Below are 23,622 nucleotides of genomic sequence, written 5' to 3'. Positions count from 1 at the left end.
TAGCTGGAGTTGTCTCCCTCCAGTCAGTTCCCGCGCCACTGTTTTGTAATATTCAAGGGATCGTCCTCAAATTCAAGTCAGCAGCGAAATGTGAAGGATATATTATTCTCAAGAAAACATAAAACACACATATTTATACTATTTATATAAAGATTAGAGGGTACAGTTTAGGAAAAATTCCATGTAGATGTCCCGGCGTTAGAATAGAAGGAAACTTTTTCAAAGTAATTTTTTGTTTACATTTTCGACATTCAAGGTTGGTTACCTCTTTTGCGGTCATTACCATCACAATTATAAAGTAATAACGTGTTTTAACCAACTACGTCATATCTTGTCTAGTATATTAAAGTTATGGGGGTGTACATCAATACAACTGATGTTTTTTTTTTCGCATAAGCATGTGCATAAATAAAAGACAAAACGTTTTATGTTGTAGTTTTGGTTCACATACACAATATACCGTTTTAAACACAATAGTATGCCGTATGTGTAGAATGCTGCATTAAATTATTTTTGAAAAAGAACATCTGTGTTATTTGGCAAACGATTCACATATTGACCATAGCTTCAAAACGAAACAATGAATTTGTCTTGTACAAAAGCATAATAATGAAAATCCGGACAGGACACGACCATATCATAGAGTAAAATTAAAGTAACATCGTAATTGTTCAAATTCATTCAATATTCATTCTTGGAGTTTTTGCAGCCAAGAATAATATTTTCGCCCAATACTTAATTTGAATACCCTACTTTCTTTTTTCACCATTGTTCTGCAGCCACATCTGCTCAATGCCATCGGCACCGTCAAACTCTTACAATTATGTTAATGTATACGCTCTGAAGTACCCTTTCTTTAATTAGCAGCGTGATCGAGGAGATTTCTATCTAACTAGTTCAAGTCCAGCCCCCTGACACCACCCCTTTCTTTGCGCGCAACCCTCCGTGCGACTAATAAAAGGCGCCGACAACAATCATTCGGATCAGTGGGTCAGGCATTTGTTGCGGCGAAAATGGCTAGCGCTAAGACGTTCTACGACCTCTCTGCGAAGCTGCTAACGGGAGAAATACTAAAATTTTCCTCCCTAAAGGGCAAAGTTGTGCTTATTGAGAATGTCGCGTCCCTCTGAGGCACGACCACCAGGGATTACACCCAGATGAACGAGCTCCACGAGCGCTACAGCGAGAAGGGGCTTGTGGTTCTGGGGGTGCCCTGTAATCAGTTCGGACATCAGGTAAGAAAGCTAGCGAATTATTTTTTTTACCGTAGATAAGAGTTTGATTATAATGTGACGGCTTGCGGTATGTCGCGGATCTAACAATATAGTCTACTGATTGCTCACACAAGTTACGCAGCGGTCAGTGGGGTACAGGCACTTGGTCGTAGTTTTGACTCCATGTTTTAAAGGTGCACCTGACTGCCTAGCTAATGTTAGCTAGGTTGTTTTCATGATGATCCATTGTGTAACGTTAGGTAACCGAGCTTAACAATAGTACGTGTCAACAGAAACGTTTTCAAAGGAAACGTAATATATTTTATGTTAGCCATAACTACATGGTTAAAAGCCTATCTTGCATCTCCACCTGAATTAACAGCGTGTGAAGCTCCATCCGGATACCTTGGGTTGTAAATCCACGTAGTTCCGTCGTTGTTCATTTACTCATAGTCCCTGTATTTAGAAAAACAACTTATTTATGTTTATTTTTTGATCATATATTTGAACTGAGTACTGTGTGTTGAATGTTTTCATCATGCTTAAACCTTAACAGGAGAACTGTAAGAACGATGAGATTCTGCAGTCCCTGAAGTATGTCCGTCCAGGAAACGGTTTTGAGCCCAAGTTTCAGCTGTTGGAGAAGGTGGACGTGAACGGGAAGGATGCCCACCCCATGTTCGTTTTCCTCAAGGCGAAACTGCCGTTCCCTAGCGACGACTCCACATCCTTAATGAGCGACCCCAAGTTCATTATCTGGAGCCCAGTCTGCAGGAACGATGTCGCCTGGAATTTCGAGAAATTCCTCATTGGCCCGGATGGAGAGCCGTTCAAGCGTTACAGCCGGAACTTCCTGACCAGCGACATCGAGGGGGACATCAAGAAGCTTCTCAGCTTGGCGAAATAAACTGTCCCTGGCGTTGTCTGCACAGAGGCAAGGGTGGTGCATGCAGAGAATGTATTGAAACAACTTGAGCACTGTGACAGCTGTGAAATTTTTCATTAACCTCCCAGCTTGTGTGTAGTCCGAAGACACCTTAACTGGATTTCGTACTTGTCACAGTAACTGCTTTTTCCTGCACATTTTTGCCTCTGTAAGAAAATGCCTGTTTTAAACTGGCTGTGCTTTCCTGTGCAAGATGCTGCTGTGTTTGGCTTCTACTGCATGAAGGCATCCTTTGAAACCTTTTTGTGAGAAGGATGTCTGATGAAAATGTACAAGTCTTAAACCTATCAGCAGCATTTGGTCCATGTAGATCACGGCCAAGTTTTTCTGTTATTGGTGGACCAATAAATATACTTTTACTAATATCTTGTTTGCTGATTTCATTTCCCTTGGCTGTGTGGGTAGCCTGTGATTGACATGGCTTCCCCCTGCGTCTGGGGTGTTTTATCTTGGTTTGGCAACCCTGCTTAGGTGCGGTATATTTTCTACTTCCCCTGTATGACTCCAGAGCTGGGTGACACATCATCGGTTATGTGGAAAGAGTTACAAGTTTGTTTCCTGTTTCTCTTAATATCAAACTGAGAAATGAGGAAACTTTGCTTTCTGTCCTTACCAAAAAACTCAAGATGAAATGGTAGGGAGGTATGATTACTGAAACTTTTTTTTTTTTTTAATGATCAATATACATACATTTTTTTACACCTCAGTAGCAGGCAGCTGTAATGAATCATACATGGCCTACATTTTGTGGTCACATGGGAAAAGGCCTTGGGAAAAGGCAGGAGATGATTCCTTTCTGTAACCATGCAAAATGAACAGTGAAAATGCAAGTCATGCTGACAAGGGAAAGCAATCTTATGCAGTGTTTTCTCATAGGAATGCCTTGCATGTAAAGATATGCATTTTTGTAGGTCATATACAAAAACCAAAACTGGTATTTTAATTAGGAAGCCAGTTTGATTCAAGGTATGGATCTTGTGAAACCAAACATGCAACTCTGTGTGCTGAATCCTGTTAAGATCAAGGTCATTAGGGAGACTGGAGGTGTGATGGCAAAAGGAAGCACTCAAGTATTTAAAACAGCCTTTAGCAACATGCGGTTGTATAATTGCTGTCCGTCACCTTTTGTTTGAGGTAAATTATAGATGTAGGTTAGGTAAATGGGTATAGATGTAGGTTAGGTAGGATATAGGTAAATTAAAGATGGCTTAAAAAGATGCAGTGTGATAGCCTGGATGAAGAAGTAAAATAAATGGGGGACTGTTCATTCCTTAACCAGACCCTGCAGTGTGTAGGACACCTCAACCAGTTAGTTGCCTACAAATGCTTGTTGGTTGCATGCTTCTTTGAACTTGGGCTTCTGGACTCTAACCACCATGAAAAAGATTTTGACTAAAACTGAAAAGCTGTGCTTAAAAAGGACTGAAAGCTGGAGAATCAAACCATTTGTCCCTTCTCATTAACATGAGCAGCCATATTTCACATTCAGCATAATGGTATAAAAGTATTTGATCATAAGTCATGCATAAAAGGCAATCAGGCTTCTAGAAGCATTGTGCAATATTTAATGAGGGCCCAGTATTCTTTGTGGTTCAGTGGATTGATTCATGTATATTACTGTATTGGCGATTCCTGGTGTTAAGATTAACTTATCAGCCAGCTATCACTAGATGTGACAAGGGCACTTGTGCAATATGCTGACTGTGAGAAGTCTCATAACTATCCTTAACTAATCTGAGGATCCTGAGCGTCATTCCTTTTGTAATGAAATTCAGACAAGAGTGCAGCACTGACAGTTCTGGAACGACCTACAAAACTCAGAAAGTTTTAAAGTCAAATCCCTGCCCCATCTTCACTGATATAAAGGGATCCATCTTAGTCTAATAGACTAAAATCGACAAAGGTTTACTTAAGCCACATAGGAACACTAAGGTATCTACAACCCCATGGAATATAAGCATGCTGAATTACTGTCAGTCCAAACAGACTCTCACTGGAGGTCTCTGAACTCAGAAAAACAAAACATACAGTAGAGTAGTTTACATTATGTCCTCCACAGTCAGACTTCCTGGAATTGAAATAATCACTGTCAAGGACAAACGCATACCAGTACAAATATCGGCAACCTTTCCATGCACCGTGGAGACATACTGCTCTCCTTACTCCAATTCATGACATGGTTATCTAATACACAAGGCACTCAAAGTCTCCTAAATGACACATTTATATGACTAGCAACAGCATTTTCATGTTTCATAAACTTTGCACCACTCCCAAAAATCTCTGATTTCACTTCATTCAGTGAGTTAGCAGGCATTTCATTAAAGAAACTTTATTCTCCTCTCAGGTTTCCTCTACACAAATGAATGAAATGCTTCAAAGAAACACTAGTTTTAAAATAAATCTGAATCCTCTCAACAAAAAGAAATGTATATTTTCCTTTGTCTGGGAATTTACAGATTATACACATATTTATTATTACATACAAGCCAAACAGGAAACAACTTCAGAACCCTTACAGAAAATACAAAACCCTAAGTCTCGAACAGTTCCTGCTATCGAACACGTCTAATTGCTAAAAGGCAGCTGGTGCTTCTGTGTTTGTGTGACAGACAAAGAGCAGCACTTCAGTTGCTGAAGTTTATATAGCTCCCTTTTCGGTTTCCAGTGTGAGGAAAGTAAGATGGAGCCGCATAGTACCGGCCAACCAGCTTCTGTGGTGCTTAGGTGCTGCATCTTTCACCTCCTGAAGATGAAAGTGCTCTTTGCACTGTGACCACTGAGGCCTCGAGCAAGGTGTGGAGCACTGCTGCCCAGGACCTTTCAGAACTGAAACTAGCCCCTGCAGATACAGCGGAACACTGCAGGCGAGTCTGAGGTGAGCTGCATTCTGGTACTTGCTTCCTCCCTCCCACATTAAAGAGAATTCTGCATATTTTTCAGTCTCTTTACTGAGGAACTCCAATTCATGTACAGCTAAAGGCAGAAAAGACAGATGTGACAGATAAATGTTTCCCAACCCCCACCCTCCCCTTTCCTCACCTTTGCAGTACAGTTGGCAGATGTGTCATGGGTGAACAGCTTGAAATGCTTTGGTTGAAACAATGTGTGCATTTGGCTTTTTATTATTATTTTATGCCTTTTCTAGTAGGTAACAGAAATGCTTGTTTTCATCTATGCATTTTAGGCAACATCTAACATTCTGGTTGTCCAGTGAGAGGTTTTCAATTTGTCATTTCATCTTCCTTCCTCCATCCAGGTAAACTAGGCTCGCACATCATCACCCCACAGGCTCTAAGGAGAGTCTCTTGGGTCACACATCAAACTATTAAGGGTTTTTTTTCCCTTCTGTTTGCTTGGCTCTTGGTGGCAACTGAAAAATAAAATGAGCAAAAGTGGGAAATGATGCCGATTCAGTAGAGTCTTAAATGTCTGAAGTAGCTCGGTGTGTGCGTTAATGTGTCTCGATTTTCTTCAGTGCATGTCCTTGAATCCCGGGCCTCTCAGTTGGTGTCCATGTGATCATCCCCGGTCTCAGAGGCCTCCCCCAGCGAGGCGGAGGGGCGTGGGCTGGACGGGCCGTCGCCGTCTCTGCGTTGGTAAAATAGGACGTAGGCTGCTTTTGTCTGCAGAGCAGGAGGAGGAGGAGATTCGGTTACACAGCTGCCACAGATGACCGACCACCACTGACGTACAGTCCAGACGGTCAGCGAAGAGCTCCCATCCCTATTCATTATGGCATCATCATATTACAACACAGCATACTGAATAGGCAGGACTGGTGATGGAAAAACAAACAGCACTCAGATCTCACCATCACAACAACAGAAGAGCTTCCATTAAAACCAAGGTTGCTTTTCATTACCCTTAAAACTTTGGAAAAACAGAAAACCACATCCAACTTTCTTACCACAATCTGATCTTCAGTAGCAGGGAAGACACTGCTGTCATCAAAGTAATGCCACTTTCCATCAGATTTGTTCTTGGCATAGGCTGTGTCTGTGTGGGGGAAAGGGGACATTATTGCTGAATTATTACCCTGCTTCATCAACAATCCCTAGAGTAGCATATGCATATTAACAGGTGAGGAGCACAGCTGTGCCAGCCTGGCGTAGCTCCTGTTTTGGAGACAATGAAGAGTCCTACCATTTTAAGTCAAGATCATGAGATATGGGGAGACTGTTTTATTAATATCAGCTTTGGTAGTCATGATGAATCTACAAAGCCACTGAAGGTTTTACTGAACTTCAGAACTGAGGGCTGAAAAAAAAAGATAAAACTGCACAATTCACCATAACTCATATCTGAAACTGGCAAAAACAACTGGTATTGGAGCTAAAACAAGAAAAAAAAGCTTATAGCTACACCCAAACAACTTTTTTCCAGCTATTTTTCCAGATAATATGTCAGGTAGCTTCAATGAGTTTCCAAGGAATTTATCAGCTCAAAGTTGCCATGGATAGAAAGAAGCAATTTTGCAACACAATGGAAACATTGTGGACAAAAGGTGTGGCTAGGACAAGGTGTAAAGATAAGAGCCCTAATGCATACGTGCAATGAAAGAAAATTTGTTACGTGATGCAATCTTCAGTTAGTCATGTGGATAACCAGGAAGTTTACAAGCATGAGAAAAGTTGAATAGGTTTGTCGATGTTTAGATTTTCAGTTCAGTTTCAGTTATGTAGAATATGGAGAATTAACATCCAAAGAAAACAATGCATCTATGCAAGACTTTTCATTAAAAAAAAAAACTAGTAGACAGCTGGTTAGTATTCACTTCAATAAAAGAAATAATCTTTGGCAAGACCTCAAATGAGTTCCTTAGGCAGTTCATCACAGTGTCTGTACCACTGAATATTCTCAGAATGCAACTGCTCATCACAACCATGGAATTACTGGAGAGGTGAAAAACAGCAATTACTCACAATGTCCTCCACCCATTCCACCATAGTGGTTGGACACGGCAATGAGGTCATAAACATAGGGCCCCGCCTTGGGGTCACATACAAACTCTGACATGTTCAAGTCCCTAGGGAGGAAAAAAACAGCCCATTAGCCACTGCCTAAAAGCATTCCTCACATGTATAGAAGACAATTACTCATGTTTTATATATAATACAATATCTTTTTCCATTATTGGGGAAACGCATTTCAACGGTAATGAAGAGTACTGGTGTATAAGGTTTGACTGCTTGCATAGACACTGTGCTTTAATAGCAAAGAAGTCGATATCAAGCTTCTGCAACTGAGCATGAGTCAGCTTCTTGGACAGAACCTTCTCTGCCAGGAAACTCTCAGGTGTATTTCCTGGTGTACAAGGATACTGTGACTGTGAACGGTCACTGCACAAAGGCCCAGAGCCAAGAAGTCTCACACAAAGGCAGTCTCACATCTTAAAGTTCCCCCACCTTCCAATGTCACGATAACACATTAACGTCTTACTGACCATATAGTAACACCTGAGCACTCCATCAGCAGAAACAGAATTTCAGACCATGTCTTCTTTGAGGGTTGTATTTGAACATTGCTATTAAAAAGGTGACAATGAAGAGGAACTGACAGCAAATGTCTGATTACCAGGCATGTAGGAGGACATTTAGGCTGTCCGTTCTATTCAAGTCTAAATAGAATAAAATGTACTATTTCAAATATTTAAACTGTCTGACCTCCTCCTGCTTTTGGTCTGGTTTCAAGTCTAACCCCTTCTGAATCAGTGCCATCCAGTGTTTAAAGCAAACTTTGCAAACTGATATGGCTCAAGTCGGTCAGCCAGCCTACTTTGAACTGACACTATCCTTCGACCATTGGCAGTTACAGTTAAACCTATAAACAACACATGCAATAATCACGTGTTATTAATCCAATGGTGCCGATAAAGACATTCCTGTGATGACCAAAATATCCATTCATTAAATGCTGTCCCTGTAAAGGACACAATGAAGTCACTCAGGGTATACACAGTGGAGCAGAGGTTTCACACATTAGTAACATACAGAAACTGAGATAATCTCAGACCCTACAAGCCATACTGGATGGGACAGAGCTTCCAGTACTAGTGCACGAAATGTGGGAGAAAAGACCCACGTCCATCAAATCTCAGTCTTGTGATGGAAGGTTAGTCAGTGGACATGTGACCCTGGTGTCAGCGCTGCAGCGTACCTCACAGGGAAGTCCACCACGGTGTCCAGCTTGTCCCTCCAGCAGCGGCTGTAGGAGAAGCGCTTCAGGTGCACCACCAGGATGTGCGGCAGAGACCACAGGTCAAACTTCTTTGTGGCCTGCTGGTGCTTCTTACAGGTGGGGCAGTACCTAGGGGGTACATTGGAGGTTACCAGGGTTAAGATATTCAGTTTGCCTTCAACGATAAAGTATAATAACAACAGAACTGACTTCCAGAAATTTGACAAGACTGTTTATACCATTTCTTAAACAGTATTTATTTTACACTGAAAACACTGGTGTAAAACACAAAATTATATTCCACATTAGATGTTTTCACTAGCCAATAAAGAGGAAAGAAGCAAATAAAATACAAGTAATATAAGCATTAAACCATTACATTTATACATAGGTTGACTTTAATGGTGACCTATTAATGGTCAACCAAAATTTTTGGTAACCAAAGTTGGTTAATTGTTAGCATAAGGAATAAAAGCCAAGTTCACTTCTTAACAAAACTCTAATGGGATGCAAGTAAATGATAACGCTCTTCTGCACTTATTCACAACATACGTCAGTGACTGAGCAGAAATTTTTACTAGTAAATCACAAAATAGTTAAAGAAATATTACAACACTGACCCCCTGTGGACAAACTTGATTTTTATTTTTCATTTACCAGTAGTTCTTAGGAGTGTGGATTTTATTAAGTGCTAGCAAAGAACAAAAAACCTTTCACAATTAACCAATTAACCAAATTACACACAGGATCCCTGAGTGCACTGTGGGGAGAGAAGGGCAGGTTCAGCCAGCAGCTCCGTGGACTCACCAGGGGTCGTGCTCTCCCAACGTCTCCATGGTGGTGAAGAGCTCGATGCATTCCCTCAGGGCCACCGTGGCCTTCTTCTTTTGCGGCTGCAGCATGGTCTCATGCCTCTCATACGCCTGGGAGCAAGACGGAGTCTCAGAACATTTGGTGTGTATCAGACCACATGCACACTCACATGCTTATTTCCGTGCAAGCGTGCGTGCACACACACGCACACACTCATGATTTGGGCTTGGCCGAGGTGGATGTGGTTTGGCTGGACATGGACTGGTGGGAGGAGTTCAGTCCACTCACCTCTGCTTCCTGGTCATCGTAGCACAGCTTCTTCATTTCCAAATCCCAGTCGATCGCCACTGTGGAATGTGCTGTGGACACAGACAGGAAGCTCTGGGTCATCTCTCAGATGACAGAAAATCCACTTCTTGGGGGAAAAAAAAACAATGGCTTTCAAATTTGTTTTACGTCTTCTGTGTGCGTGTATACATTTCATCAATACCACAAAAACCTTCAACCATATTTTCACACATGCAGACTTTTAAATACACCCAAACATTCTGTTCTAAAAAGGCAGGAGCAGATACTTGCTGTTGAGCTTGAGGACATTTCCGTCACAAGGCAATGGACTGATGTTGGCCGTTCCATAGGAGTTCACCATATTGAACGAGAAAAGTCTGGGCCGTGAAGAGACGGACTTAGTGTTGAACTTGTCCTTGCTGCCAGTGAGGCCATTCTTGAGGTCCTGTGACTGCTCCTCCTCCTCCTCCTCCTCCCCGCCCGAGCCCTCCGATTGGCTGTTCTCTGGCTCTGGGCTGCCTTGATGATCCATTGCTTCCTCCTCCCCTGCAAAATAAGTGTTCTGTAGGCTATGAAGCACTTCACAACCCGCTACTATCACCATACTCTTATAGAGGGATGGGCGGATGTGCGGGCTGTTTCTCACCATCGTAAACCCCATTGGGGCCATTGCAGGTGTCAGGATGCTGCTCCAGTGGCTGGCCAGTGCCATTGGTACACCCTGAGCTACAAGACGCCCCCTCTGACAGAGGGTTGCCACATCCCCCAAGGTCTACATTGTGGTTGGTGGCGGTGGCGGACTCCGCTGCTTGGCTGCTGCTGGAGGCTGAGGCTTTCCCCTCAGATGGTGACCCTTGGGGCTGTTTTACATAGCGCCTGAAACAAAGGAGCAGCGATGTCACTGGCCACATCAGCAACACAACACAGCGTCCGACACATCTCAACAGGACCAATACCTCTCTTCTGCCTTAGCACCTGCAAGACTTTCTGTACAAAGCGATCGTTCCACTCAAGTTCATGTTATTTTTTCCACTCCATAAGATGACCGATTTAAGCCAAAGGCTTTTAAGATTTACATCTCACTTACCAACACATGATTTAGGTATCACAGGGAGAATGAAAGCTAGACTTTCTGGAATAGGATAAACATTACAGGAGGATGGGCTAAACTGTCTGAAGCTCTCTCCCGTCTTCCAGAAAATTTCGACCACATATCTCAGCTGTGCTCACCCGATTCTCTCCAGCACTTTTTCATACAGCAGGTCAACAGTGAGGTTCTGGCGAGGAACAGTGATGAAAAGTGGCTGGCCAAAGAGCATGGTGCCCGCGGAGCCACCTGTGTGCTTCACATGCCGTTCTCTGAAGTACACAGGCAGATTGATCCTCTTCTCGTCCTCCTCCTCCACCTCATAACTGCTCCACAGATAGAGAGCGAGAGAGCGGGAAATTCAGACAAGCTACAAACCTCCCCAAGATAGAACTCTGGCAAAACACTACCAACAGGAGGCAAGAACAGCCACACTGCAGACACAAATCAAACTGACTGGTGAGCATGCTGGAGGATTTCCCTTGTCATACAGCGTGAGCAGAGGAAAACAGGTGTACACGTGTCTTATGCATCTTATCAATCATTAAGTTGTTACATTTTGTTCTGAAAATGAAAAAGTAGTAAGTACAAATGTGAGCATACACAAAGATGTCATCTTTCTCCATGATGTGATTGAGGCCATCTTCCCGTCGGTAGATTTTGTGGAACCGGTGGCTGTACACGTCAGCCACGACCATCTGGAAAGACAGCAGGGAGTTTGAATACATTTTAAACAGTAACACTTCTGTGCGATGCACTTACACTTAAAGCCATCTGGCAAAAATAAACACTGTGATTCTCACACCATAAAGAACCAAAAGCTGCTCTAAACTTGTATTTATCAGTTCTGCATAACAGCCCTTCTGAAACTATCACAGCAAAATGCATCTTAGCACATCAATATAATGAATGCTCCAATAAATAAAAAAGAGGGATTCACAGAGATGGTGAACACAGGAAGTCTTACATTCTCCGCGGGAACTCCAGAAAGAGTAGACAAGGCTCCACACAGGTCAGCTACTGTGCCTAGCTTGGGAACCACCACCCTGTACTAGAGCAGAGAGAGACATAATTTACTTAATTTGCTGTGCTCCGATAATGCAACTGAAATCTGAGATATGACAATACAAAACTATAATGACACTGGTGACCAAAGTCCCTGTGAAATGTTGTAATGTACAGGAATTTGGAAAACAGTATATCCACACACAACCTACAGTTACATCAATACAACACAGAGTCCTGTGGCTTTACCTGCATGGGCCTGGACTGGGGGTCTGAGCGGACCAGGAACAGTTCCATGGTGCGGTCCTTCTTCATCGGCAGGGGTAGAGTTAGGTAGCAGAAGGGGTCAAAGGTCACTGAAACCTTGGAGCACTCTGGGCACACCAGAGTGGATTTGAAGAGGCCATGGAATATGTCCACAATGATGGAATCGTTGCGTAGGCGATGGTTTGTCCAGGCCTCCCTTGCTACAATCTGACATGAAATGGAAACAGCTTAAACATCATCCCAGACCTTTACAACTGTCTTCAATAAATCCAGCATGAATGAAAAATTCATGCTAAATGTAAGACAAAGGGCTCTGATGACAACATACGGAACATACATCTAATGAAGAGGACCCGTGAAAACCATAATCACAGCTTTTAACATAAAAGTATTATCATATCTGTTTTAAAGAATCCACTTAATTACACAACAGCTATGTTTATACTGCCAAATGTCTGTGAAGATCTCTTTTACAATCAGAGCTGGAAACTTGAGGGGTAAATCCTTGGCACCTCATCAGGCCGGCCTTCTGCATCCCTCAGGGCCAGATAAGGCTTCTTCTTGACCCGGTTCAGATCTTCATGAAGCCCATCCAGAAGGAAAGCCAGCAGCTCCTGAGAGTCCTGCTGCTGGTACCCTGAGAACTGGGGCGCAAAGCGTCCCACCTGGGTCTGGGGGCGCACAGAAAGGAGGAGGAGGGGGCTATGGGATCATGGTGTTTCCTAGAACCACATTTATCACATTTACCAGAAAATTACAACATGTTTAGCAGCCATTATAACAGAACTACATTTATCCACCACAACCATCAGCAAAAACCCAACATGTTCCATTCATTCCAAGATGGTGCTTATAAGACGGTCTGCTCATTATCATCTTTGCCACTACAACTCAGGTTGAACAAGGGAACAAAATACACTGTGATAGTCTCCCAGAATTCTCCCAGAATTTCCCCCTCACCTTAAAGGTGCGGGGAGCCACAAAGCTGCTTCTGCTGAGCCACATCTGCTTGACCAGGTCAGCGTATGCCTCTGCGATCTCTCCCCTCATTCCCAGTGGATTCTCTCGGTTGATCTCCGCTTGGTAACGGTCGTTCAAGAAATATTCCGTGAGTGGAGACGCGTTGCTCAGGCACTGCAGAGGGGTGAGGAGCAATAATCCAACTCAGCCCGTCTGGCTGCCAGACACGATCAATTCAAAATCAACAACCCACAATTCCAAGCTATTTTAGGGAGTTAAAGGTGAGATGATCTGAACTGATCCCAATTCAGTCAACTGCAGATTTTCTGTATTAGCTACCAGGATCTAGAAGGAGGGAGAAGTGTGAGACAGATGTGTACCTGCAAAGCAGAGTTCATGAAACATGTGTTGCCCAGGTTGCTGAGGCCACACAGGCCTGGCTGGGCCTGGGACTCTTTGTAGTTGTAGGATGAACTGTATGAGCTATAGCCTCCCAACCTGTGAAGAGAGGCAGCCCATTTACCATATTTGCTCCCAGAGGAGCCAGTTTGACTCGACTATAGCCTACTACACAGCATCCGAAATAGGAATGGATTTGGCATGTACTTGCCTGCTGCCAGAGGAGGTGCTGTTGTTCAGTACATAATTCGAGTTGTTGCCGTTGTTCCCGTTGGTCACTGTTGAAGAGGTGGTGGTTGAGGAGTTGGACGAGAGCTTTGGAGAGGTAGAAAAGTTCCGAGACGTGGTTGTGCTGGACCTGAGAGAACAAAAATTAGTTCTTGTTGTACTCCGTCTGACTGTACGTATACACCCTGAAAAAGTACAGGCTCTTAGTTTACAATGTGGGTAATTCTTACCCAGAAATGAATTAGTATGAAATTAGTATGAAATTGTATGGAATTAGTATGAAAGCTGGAGTCAACTTACTTTGAATGTGTTGCTTGCCTGGGCCATGTGCCATCTTCATTCTTCCTTTCGATCACAAGCACCTGTGGGCAAAAAACCAGCGAGACCTCCCAAAAATCAGCACTGTTGACAGAGGAAGCAAGTCTATCAGACTAACTTACTACAAACACACACAGCTGTCTACAGGTTAAATGGGATCTCATGTCAACATCACCATACCGTGCAAACCTACAAGTGAACCTCTGATTGTCAAGGACATGTTCCTATCACCTACTGTGCGAGTCTGGGATCTAGGGGATAACGCAGTGCACTACCTGGCCCTGGAAGAGCCCAGCATCCTGTACAGTGCTGTCCATCTTGTTCAGCTGTTCGTACGTGTTGCTCATGTATTTGTTCCACAGACGGGTCTCCTTCTCCGTCGGGATATTGAACAAAGACCTCATCTCCTTTTCGATTGTGTCTGTGGAAATGAGGAGAGGCATTTCAGGACACTTCCAAAGACTGCTCCTGCCAGCCATCACCTTTGTTCCATTGCCAATTCAGCAGATATTAATCTGAGGTAAGATGTACATGTGTTTTGCCTTCACCTTCAAAAGCCCTAAGCAGTGCCAAAAGCCCTAAGCATGCATTTCTCTCACCTATGGTATCAGCCTTGCTGAAGTGTCGCGTCACTACATTGTCCAGGTCGTCATTCTCACACAAATTAAGCTCCAACAAGTAGACTTCCACCTTACAGTGCTTCACAAACAAGCCATGCTCCACCACCTGAGGATGACAACAGTGTAGAGGCAGAGGCGAATGGTCATATCAAACGTAGGCATGCAGCCTCACAATTTTCTAGAATACTGGGATGAAGTTTGCTGGAAGAGCCAAAGACATGCATTTTGAAATTACCATTTTGCAGCTTTGGTAAGGTTTACATCACAAAACCCACATAGATGATAACTGGAGACTCCAGCCTGGGCACACTATTACACCAAAAGGGACAGGCAGAAGATCAGACTTGGACTGTGACATGTCTTTTGTTCAATTCTATATCCTGAGAGGGTGATGGTGATTCAGATCACTGACTTCTCTCTTGATCTATGTCTTGTCCTTTTTGGCAGGGGGGTTGGGAAAACTCCCCAGTACATGGAGGGCCAAAAGGGTCAGAAGATCATATCCAGAGTAAAGGTCAGGGTCACAGGGTGGACAGGCTGCTGAGTGCAGTCACCGCATAGCCAACACCTTATCTATCTTCAAGATCAAACTGATGACCAAGCCCTCACCCCTCTACAGTTTAAACCATTCCCCACATATGCTGACCTTTAGAACAGCAGGCTTAGCTCACTAGAGCTGCCTGGCCTGCAGTTTCACCACTGAACTGGGCTGTATCTGTAGTAAGGACTCATTTGTGGTAACAGTTGTTTTTCCGCTCTTGCCCCTTTCACACTCAGGTTGCATTCCTGAGCTTTAGATCAGGAGTGAACCAGAAATATTCTATTAGCCTGGCAACAGAAACTGCACACAACTTGTCACATTGTGAAATCTCACCTAAGTTTAACAGTAAGCCCACACTGGCCCACATTTGCAGACTATTGTAAAAAATGCATCTGGGGAAAAATACAATAATTACTAACAGATGGGTGAGACTGAAAAAGCTAAAACATCTACTAAAAATCATGTTTTGCTTCATCTGAATCTTTCCAGTAAAAGAGTACTCACTGTGCTGGAAAGACCTTAACCATTCAGCAAAAAACAAAAGCAAAGGCAGAACAGCAACAGATTTGTAAATATGAGATCTGGCATCAGGGGCCTCACCTTTCTGACAATGGGGCGCTGGCCATTTAAGCACCCATACCATAAAACAAGTTTGTTCCAAGCCTCTGTGGGTACCAGGACATAGTCCAGCTCATCTATAAGGTGCTCCTTCAGTGTCTGAGTCTCGTAGTCTGTGGTACAACAAAAGAAAAGTAAGTAGCTTTATATAAAAAAGCTACATAACTTTATTAATATAAAGCACCCAGGATAAGTTTACCTGAGAAAAGGCCAGAGTTGTCGATAGGTCCTGGAAAAAGATTCTGCTCTCCAACGTTGTACATATCCCAGCTGTCGAATCCGACATATTTCTTCCATTGTTTAAACCACCGACAGTCAATCAAGTACCTAGGAAACAAGAAAATCACAATATAAAGGTGTAGGAGAGATGTGAGAGTGGAACATCTTAGCTGCATGATATTCAAACATTTATCTCAGCACATTATACTGGGTGGGTATCTAAGACCACTTTTAGCTGGACCTAGTTAATACCTTTCAATCAACCAAATCCTCCATTTTCTTCACCTATTAAAAGAGTTAATCTACAGAACCCGAATATCTGTTAACAAGAAAATTATGCAACCCCTAGACGCTCTACCAAGCACTCTCTACGTCATTATTGCCAATATAGTAACAGTAAGGATATCCTAGTCTTATCTGAAATAAGGATCTATTCCCTTGCATAAGCTTGTTAGCAGGATTTCGTTGCACAATGCAAAACAGGAATCAACGCTCACAAGCTGTCACAAAACTTCAAAATAAAATGTATCAGATATCATTTATCTGTGTCAAAATAACCACAACTGTTAATGGTTATATTTATTAGTAACACTGTAACCTCAGTTCGGAGTTACAATTACCTCCAGTCAGGCTGAGAAGCCAGCTAGTTAGCTGGCTCATCCAAGTTCTTTCAAATAAAGCAAAGGAGAGATGTGTTCAACCATAGCAACGGCAGCGTTACAGGATGGCTTATTAGCTGGATGGCTAGCTGGCTAAATGATTTGGACGAAATTTGTTCTATTGTCAAAATTTACGGTTATCTCCTAACGTTAGTTAAGTTATTTAACTCAGCTACCCAGCTATGAGGCTACGTCGCAAGCAAGGAAAAACTGAAAGGAGGACAGTTGCGTCTTGACGGCGGCATCTAAACAGCAGGCAACAATATAGCTAACGTTAGTGAGCTGTCTGTGGCATTTCTGTACTGATAGTTACATTGTCTAACTGCTTATATTATCTTGCAAGACAATTACAGGATACCGATTCTAGCCAGCGTTAGCAAGAGTACAGGCTTGCTAGGAGTGCCACAAAAGGGTGAGTGTTATCCAGTACAAATGACAAAGCAGTAGCAAACTTAACCGCTGGTCAGTTAGACAGCTCTCAGGACAACCAGCTAGCGGCCTGCCAGTCCCCGTATTTTCCAGGCGATGCACGCCGTGCTAGTGATATTTCAAGCTATCCACTGCAACCCACAGAGCTGAGGGAAGTCGCCTGTGTTATTAACCAGCTGGGTAGGTAGACTAGCTGTCAGCTAACGGGACGAATAGGGGTAGGTCTCAGGTAGTAATGAGTGCCCAGCATTCACCCATGAGAGTTTTAGTTACACAGGTATATAAACCCAATAATTCACACTTTCTCTCCTTTTGATCGCCCAGTTTCCCCGACTACAGTTCCTGACGCAGGCCTGCTTTCTATGACAAGCGGGCTAACAGTCGATCGCAATCCGGACAGTATCTCACCATTCGTCTCCCTTTCGCAGCGGTGTCTTTAGAAGTAACCCAATGGTCTGCTTTTGGCTCTCGGTAGTAGGTACGAGTATCTGAGTAGACACCGGCTCCGGATCGGGGTCGGCCCCGCTACCCGATTCGGATCCGCCTCCCTCAGCCATCGTGCCGTTACTGAGTAGGAGTCGCTGGTGCACAGCTACAACGGAAATGTAAATCACGGATGCTCGAGCCAGACGCTCCACGCTCCTTTCTCTGGCAGTTAGCTACTGTTCGCCACGGATGCTTCAAATTGCGGTGGCGCGATCCAGCTCGAACGTCTCCTCGTTCTAGTTACGTTTGAAATAAACGGAACACAGAATAAACACCGAGTACACAGTCACCCGTCATCGCACCTCAAAATTACTCAAGTCGCAGAGAAAAGTTTGACTTACCAGTGTGGTCATAACACTTATTCATTAAAGATAGCCTTATAGTTGTCGGATTTATGGAATTTCATAACTACCACATATGTGGCTGATACATCAATCTGATATATTTTATTGCATATTGTCAAAGCGCTGTGACCATGTATAAGCGAATAACTACCCCCCATCTTAAAAATAGACGTTAGCTACTTATGTGGAAAACCTCCCTTCGCCAAATCGCTCTCTGTGAAAGTAGGCTACACGGTCGCAAGTTAACTTCTCACCGCCATTAAGGAGTTGTTTCTGACGTGGCAAGGGAATTCTGGATGGTTCTGCCTGAGCAGTGAGTACATTTTATGCATTAATGAAATGTATGTAGGCCTATGGTGTGAGTCAGGAAATAACACTCCGTACTCGTACATGTCTTGTCAAAACAGTCTCTTTACAAAACAGAGGAGAATGTTACAAAACGGATTGGGATTTAAATAATAAAAAGAAAACAAACCATCACTGACTTCAGCACATACACAAGGTATTGAAGTGTTTCATGACTGGAAAACTGCCAGCAATGTTCTCAACTCAAGAATTCAAACAACCGAAAAGGGAATGGACAGAAGAAACTAGACAGAACACTGAAGACCATAAAAGGATGCACCATCAAAAGCAAAGGAGTTTGATAAAAGAGGCTGTAATTTTCCATGAAAGCCCTGTACAGTGATATTACACTAGGAGCTGTTTGAAAATGGCTTTCCATTGTTGACGGTATCCTTTGGTGATGAGTTGCATATTGTTAATTCAAGGAAATGCCGCACATGTACTTACATATTATTAATCTGTGTAGACTATGCCCAGTTCAAATATGTCCAGATACAACTTCAAATGAATTATTTGCATTTTTTTATATGAAGGTTTGTCAAGGGGGGATGACTTCCTGTGTAGTGATAATATTCATTTTTAGAGAAGCTCAAACATAGTGCATGTCTGCTTTGCAATAAGCTTTTAAGTTTTTATATCCCTTAATCAAAAACACCCAAACATGGCATGGTTCATCATCACCAGGTCATTCTTTCAAACAGCTCCACCTAAGATGTCCTCTCTAACTAGCAATAACGGAATCCAGTAGCACAGCGCTAGTAATACACAGCCAATCAGAAGATGCCAGTGGGCAGCTCGCTGCTGAACATTCCATCCAGGTCCAACTCCTTGCTCATCAATTCTTCCTCAACACTCTCTAGTGCCCACTGGTGGTCAGTCAGTTCCAGAGCTTCCCATTCAGCCTAGGGAGAAACGGATGCAAATAATTCCTTACTCAGGATAATGTTATGAACCAAATACACCCTCTATTAGAACATAAATGATCCACACTCAGTAGACCACCTCTTTAGTACTCTGTACCTTAAAAGCCTTGTTGGTATCTGCGGGCATGGCCATGGCAGCCCCACTCATCTGTTCCTGCATGATACGGGACTGATCAGCACCTGTAAAACCACACCAACATTAAGAGTTAAATCCCCCAGAAACCCTTAAGAAATCCTACAGCAACACCCACGTCATCCAGAACAATGCAGCAGGCAAATCGCCAAATCATCAACTATCTTAGGAGCAAATGCAATTAAAATTTTGACCTTCCTTCTAATCACAAAAGAATAGCCTATATCTCTAAAATTAAAATTGGTAAGCAGACCCAGAGGACATCTAAAAGCTGTTACTGGCATTCAGTTCCCAGTGTGCAATGAGCAGATGGCTCAATGTCTTTTTTAAATTCCATTCAAACATAAAAAGGAAGGGATTTAAAATGTCAATGCTAGTTTCTGGGGGACTGGGGATCATTCTAAAATGACAGTGAAAACGGCCATGTGCCAGTTGCTATTTACATATTGGAAAAACAAAACCTACACAGTGAGGAACTGGAGTTCTGCCACTTCAGCATCGCTGACACAATGGAATTGCTCACGTGCTATTTATAGCAAGTGTTCTGCTGTTAAGCTGACATTGAAGTGTTGGAGGCAGAGTGGTTATCTTTTTATTGGGCAAAGAATGCAGCCACCAAACCTTTAAGAGGTCTTACCAGTGGGAATTCCATTTCTCATAGCATTTGCCTGGTTTTCTCCCTAAACAACCCACTGTAATGCCAATACAATTGCCAAATTATTTACAGCCTCAATTGCAAAAACATTAGTCACTGTATGCATTGGGTCTGTTTTATTGTTGGTTTTATACAATCATGTGCCAGTGTGCATCAGTGAATCCAGCCCTACATTGTGTACAACTAAGTTCTTTTTTCCCACAACCCCAGAGAGGTTAAGCACAACTGGCTGGAGGAATGCAAGGTCACAAATGTAATGTGACAGATGGGAGTGGGGAGTACATTACCATTGTCTTGTCCCAGAATCAGAGAATACATGCTGCGAAGGCCAAACACATTCAGGAAGTACCAGGACGCTGAGCTAACCCTGAACACGCAAACAGAGTGGGGTTACAAGGGAGCAACAAGAACACATGTCCACAGAATTAAACCCCTTTGGGGTTGAGTACTTAAAAGGTTTTTGCCACTCAGCTTTCAACTAGGACATCATATAATCAGACAAAATGACCAGGGTTAAAAAAGGTCATGAAAAACACCCTTGTTAAAAACATATTTATTCTACCCCAAGTCTAAGTTCTGAAGTTGCTTGATTGAGGTCCTTCACAGAATGAGAACTCATTATTATGAATATCAGTCTTGTCCACCTGTTCCTCACTTAATGAATTCCTGTTCTTCTTAGCAGTATTCAGAAGTGCATGTTGAGATCTAGGGGATTTGGTCAGGTCTGATTTAGAAGCATGGTGCCATCACTCCCTCTGTTCCTGTGGCAGAATTTTAGTCTTGTACAGTACTTGTATTACCACAGGAACCATAATTTGATGAAATCAGAATCACTATTTTCTAGCTACTGACATGTTTGTTCATTGTGTAATTTGTCATTATGTAAATTGATTTATTGAGCTTTATGTAATAATCATGTATTACATTATTGTCATTTCGCAGACGTTCATATCTAGAGCAACTTAAAAAATGCATCTAATAAAGTGGCATGAAAAGTTGCACAAACAGAACACCACTATCTATATATGAAAAAGAGCCAGTGCCAAACATAATGTTGAGATTACAAGTGCATGCCTAAATTAACATGTAAGTCAAACGCAATATACATGACATGAAGACTATATCATTCCAGATCCAATCCTAACAGACATCCTGAAGTAAACATCAACACATATAATTACATACAACCCTGAAGTACTCTTCCACATATATAATTCCACACAGGGGAAATAACAGGGGAATAAACCATGCTGAAACAAACTCTGCACCGCAAATGTAATTTGGCCCCCTGGGCCTTTTGGCATAGCTGGTAAAATGCCTCTACTGCAGAGCCATCTGTAGTACAGAGGAGCAGATGTGTGTTCCATTAAGGGTGGAAATGTTTTGGGAACCAGGGAAATACCACAGCTGGATACAGATGTAGGTCCTAACCCCATGTGTTACACAACACCAAAGTATGAACAGCTCATCTTTGCATCTATATTTGTAACATATTTAACATCAATAGTCAAATTAAAACTGTTTAATTTCTCACTTCCACTTGCATGTTGCATATGGAAAAGAGCTCTGTAACACTTGCATTGTGATGGGAATAACACTAAATAAGAGAAAACTGGTTGATTTACACTGGTTGACAGAGATCAGAGAATGTCAGAGTAATAAAATCATGACAGGAGTTTGAACAAAGTGGATGACTGGACTAACCAAGAGGCATCAAGAGACAGCAACTCAATTCCCTGCTGCAGCATAGGCTTGAAGCGCAGAGTGAGGGGAAATGGTACCTTGGCTGTCAGGACAAAAAAGAATTTTAACTGGTTACGAGAACCATCCAAGATCAGGAAACACAAAGCACACACAGTTACTGAAGCCAGACAAATCCATACTGCATTTAGTCAGTTAACTCCCATGATCCAGTACCATCTACAAACTGTCATGGACTCCCTTCCTGTGCACCTGCAGGCCTATTAAATATGCGTGCAATGCACAAATACACATACACATACAAACACACTCAATTCATTACAGTTTGACCTGTACTTGATCACTTAAAAACAACCCGATTGGTTCTAGCAATCTGATATAATGTGTAGTCTTACAGATCATTGCTACTATTGGCACTATGAGTATGGCAGTGTGATTGAGGCTAATCATTATTTTGATCTATGTATGTATTCAGTGCAGAGCGTTTATGTATTTTCCTAAGCAAGACAAGGACAAATGAAAATCATTGCCTAAGTTATGCAATTTCAGTTTTAAACATTTCTTGTGGGTTGACACTTACTTGTGACAAAACCTGAGAACGTCCAGTTGATCCAACCTCCTATGAGTATCATGGGGAGCACATTGGTTACATTTCCCTTCATCATGTCTGTCAGCATGCTGGGATCTGTAGGAGGAAAAAAACAGTGAGAGCATGGCATTACACTCATGGACAAATACCACAACACAGGTAATAAAAAGGACTAAGGACACTCATAACACAGAACTGCCAAGAAGACCAAACAAAACCTGAATTACACACAGTGGGGGTTTTACTGGCAAGGAGGATCATAGTGAACAAATTTTTAAGCCTATACTGATGTATAACACAACAGTTCAACATGATAATTGAACAAAATATGAAATGTCTCAAGAAGCTAGCAAAAACACCTGAGACTGAGACACCAACAGACATACCTGTCATTGGTGAGGGTGGAACAACCTTTCTTTTTGTCTTTTTAAAGAACCCATCCTCCTGGTTATTGAAGTAAAATTTCCTCATCAAGAAGGACTAAGGAGAAGGTGGAAACATTATTTCAGTATTTTTGTTTTCTTTACAGAACAATATAAACATGATAACAGCGTAGTTAAATGCAAACCAGTAATTCTAAACTCAAACAAGCATTTTCATTGAATAAATTTACCTGTTTAGGAATGTATTTTCCATTTTCTCTCAAAATCCTGCTCCTGATAAGTACCTGACTGGATATTTGAGAGATATTTTTTAAAAAAATCATTAAAGACAAATACAACAAACACAAATAAAAAACCGCAGGCGTGAGACCTTGGTGCTCCGGTCACTTACCTGTCCGACACCTGCTCCAGCGTGAGCTTCTTGTCACTTTGTAATAGAATGGAAACGTAGTGGCGGATCACCCCAACGAGAAAGGTGATAAAAACAATTGGCAACACCACCCACAGACGGATATTGGAGTCCAACAGCAACTCCGGCTCAGCCATGACAGCTGGGTGGTGAAGAAATCGTATCTAGTGACAATGTGTAAATTTTATCAGAGTACATAACTAACCAGCGATCAATGTCACTGTAAGTCATCTAGCGGTGATGGTAAATATTGCAACTCTAACATTGCTAGCTGGCTAGCTAAGATGCTAAGCTTGATTGCTAAGAGGCTAGCTAGCCGAATAAAATACGAACTGTAATTTGTACTGAAACTACAACGTCTAAATGTTAGAACGTACTCTCCGTCATTGGGCACTTCTACAAAATGTCGTTTAAGAACAAAGTAAGAGCTAAACACTGCAAGTGTAATGCAAATTGGACGAAGCACGATATAGCCACCTTGCTAGCAAGCTACGAGGCATCGTCTAACCCTGCCCAGACAGATGGAATGCATATTTCAAACGACAGTGCAGATAACAACACGACAAACAGGGGATTTCATTGAATTCAGCTTACCTCCCTACAGTAGGTTTTGTAATAAGGACTTGTATTTCGACACAGCTTCGCTTGATTTACGCTGGATGGCTGTCAACGTAGCTAATTAATTAGCTGCCCCGTTTCAACTCGGACAGCCGTTCTCTAAAACGGAGAGAATAAGCTATCGCTGCATCAGCAGCCATGTAATGTCGCCAATGCTCGTAACCAGGAACTGCGCTATGTGAATGCGATAGGCAGCGAAAGACACAGGAAGACAGCAGCAACAAAAGAAAAACAATCGTTGCAAA

General features: G+C 42.5%; 3 protein-coding genes across 4 annotated transcripts; 1 reads left to right on the top strand and 2 right to left on the bottom strand.

Moving 5' to 3' along the window:
* The first annotated feature begins 960 nt into the window (after positions 1–960).
* Positions 961–2,496, top strand: LOC118779112 (glutathione peroxidase 2-like). Its single transcript, XM_036531007.1, has 2 exons — positions 961–1,235; positions 1,771–2,496. The coding sequence occupies exons 1-2, from the start codon at positions 1,014–1,016 to the stop codon at positions 2,119–2,121; spliced, it is 573 nt and encodes a 190-aa protein (XP_036386900.1). The 5' UTR covers positions 961–1,013; the 3' UTR covers positions 2,122–2,496.
* A 2,140-nt stretch (positions 2,497–4,636) lies between these two features.
* usp4 (ubiquitin specific peptidase 4 (proto-oncogene)) lies at positions 4,637–17,445 on the bottom strand. Its single transcript, XM_036530781.1, has 22 exons — positions 17,200–17,445; positions 15,684–15,811; positions 15,467–15,597; positions 14,305–14,431; positions 13,981–14,126; positions 13,688–13,749; positions 13,371–13,517; positions 13,141–13,258; positions 12,761–12,934; positions 12,313–12,471; positions 11,783–12,007; positions 11,496–11,579; positions 11,132–11,226; positions 10,672–10,854; positions 10,088–10,317; positions 9,733–9,987; positions 9,442–9,512; positions 9,148–9,263; positions 8,320–8,469; positions 7,086–7,189; positions 6,071–6,159; positions 4,637–5,786 (listed from the first exon to the last, which is right to left on the bottom strand). The coding sequence occupies exons 1-22, from the start codon at positions 17,346–17,348 to the stop codon at positions 5,664–5,666; spliced, it is 3,066 nt and encodes a 1,021-aa protein (XP_036386674.1). The 5' UTR covers positions 17,349–17,445; the 3' UTR covers positions 4,637–5,663.
* Positions 17,446–18,016: 571 nt separating this feature from the next.
* emc3 (ER membrane protein complex subunit 3) lies at positions 18,017–23,604 on the bottom strand. 2 transcript variants are annotated; one of them, XM_036531373.1, is made up of 9 exons: positions 23,354–23,604; positions 22,742–22,923; positions 22,581–22,638; positions 22,354–22,447; positions 21,959–22,063; positions 21,382–21,463; positions 19,965–20,044; positions 18,987–19,069; positions 18,017–18,868 (listed from the first exon to the last, which is right to left on the bottom strand). In XM_036531373.1, the coding sequence occupies exons 2-9, from the start codon at positions 22,894–22,896 to the stop codon at positions 18,740–18,742; spliced, it is 786 nt and encodes a 261-aa protein (XP_036387266.1). In that variant the 5' UTR covers positions 22,897–22,923; positions 23,354–23,604; the 3' UTR covers positions 18,017–18,739. The 2 variants fall into 2 exon arrangements, with proteins under 2 accessions (XP_036387266.1, XP_036387267.1); XM_036531374.1 differs by having other exon boundaries at positions 22,742–22,901.
* Between the last annotated feature and the right edge of the window lie 18 nt (positions 23,605–23,622).

This window comes from Megalops cyprinoides, chromosome 6, assembly GCF_013368585.1.
Source record: "Megalops cyprinoides isolate fMegCyp1 chromosome 6, fMegCyp1.pri, whole genome shotgun sequence".
NCBI classification, from domain to species: Eukaryota; Metazoa; Chordata; class Actinopteri; order Elopiformes; family Megalopidae; genus Megalops; species Megalops cyprinoides.
The sequence above is the reverse complement of the archived record's forward strand: the minus strand, read 5'-3'. Positions and strand labels throughout refer to the sequence as shown.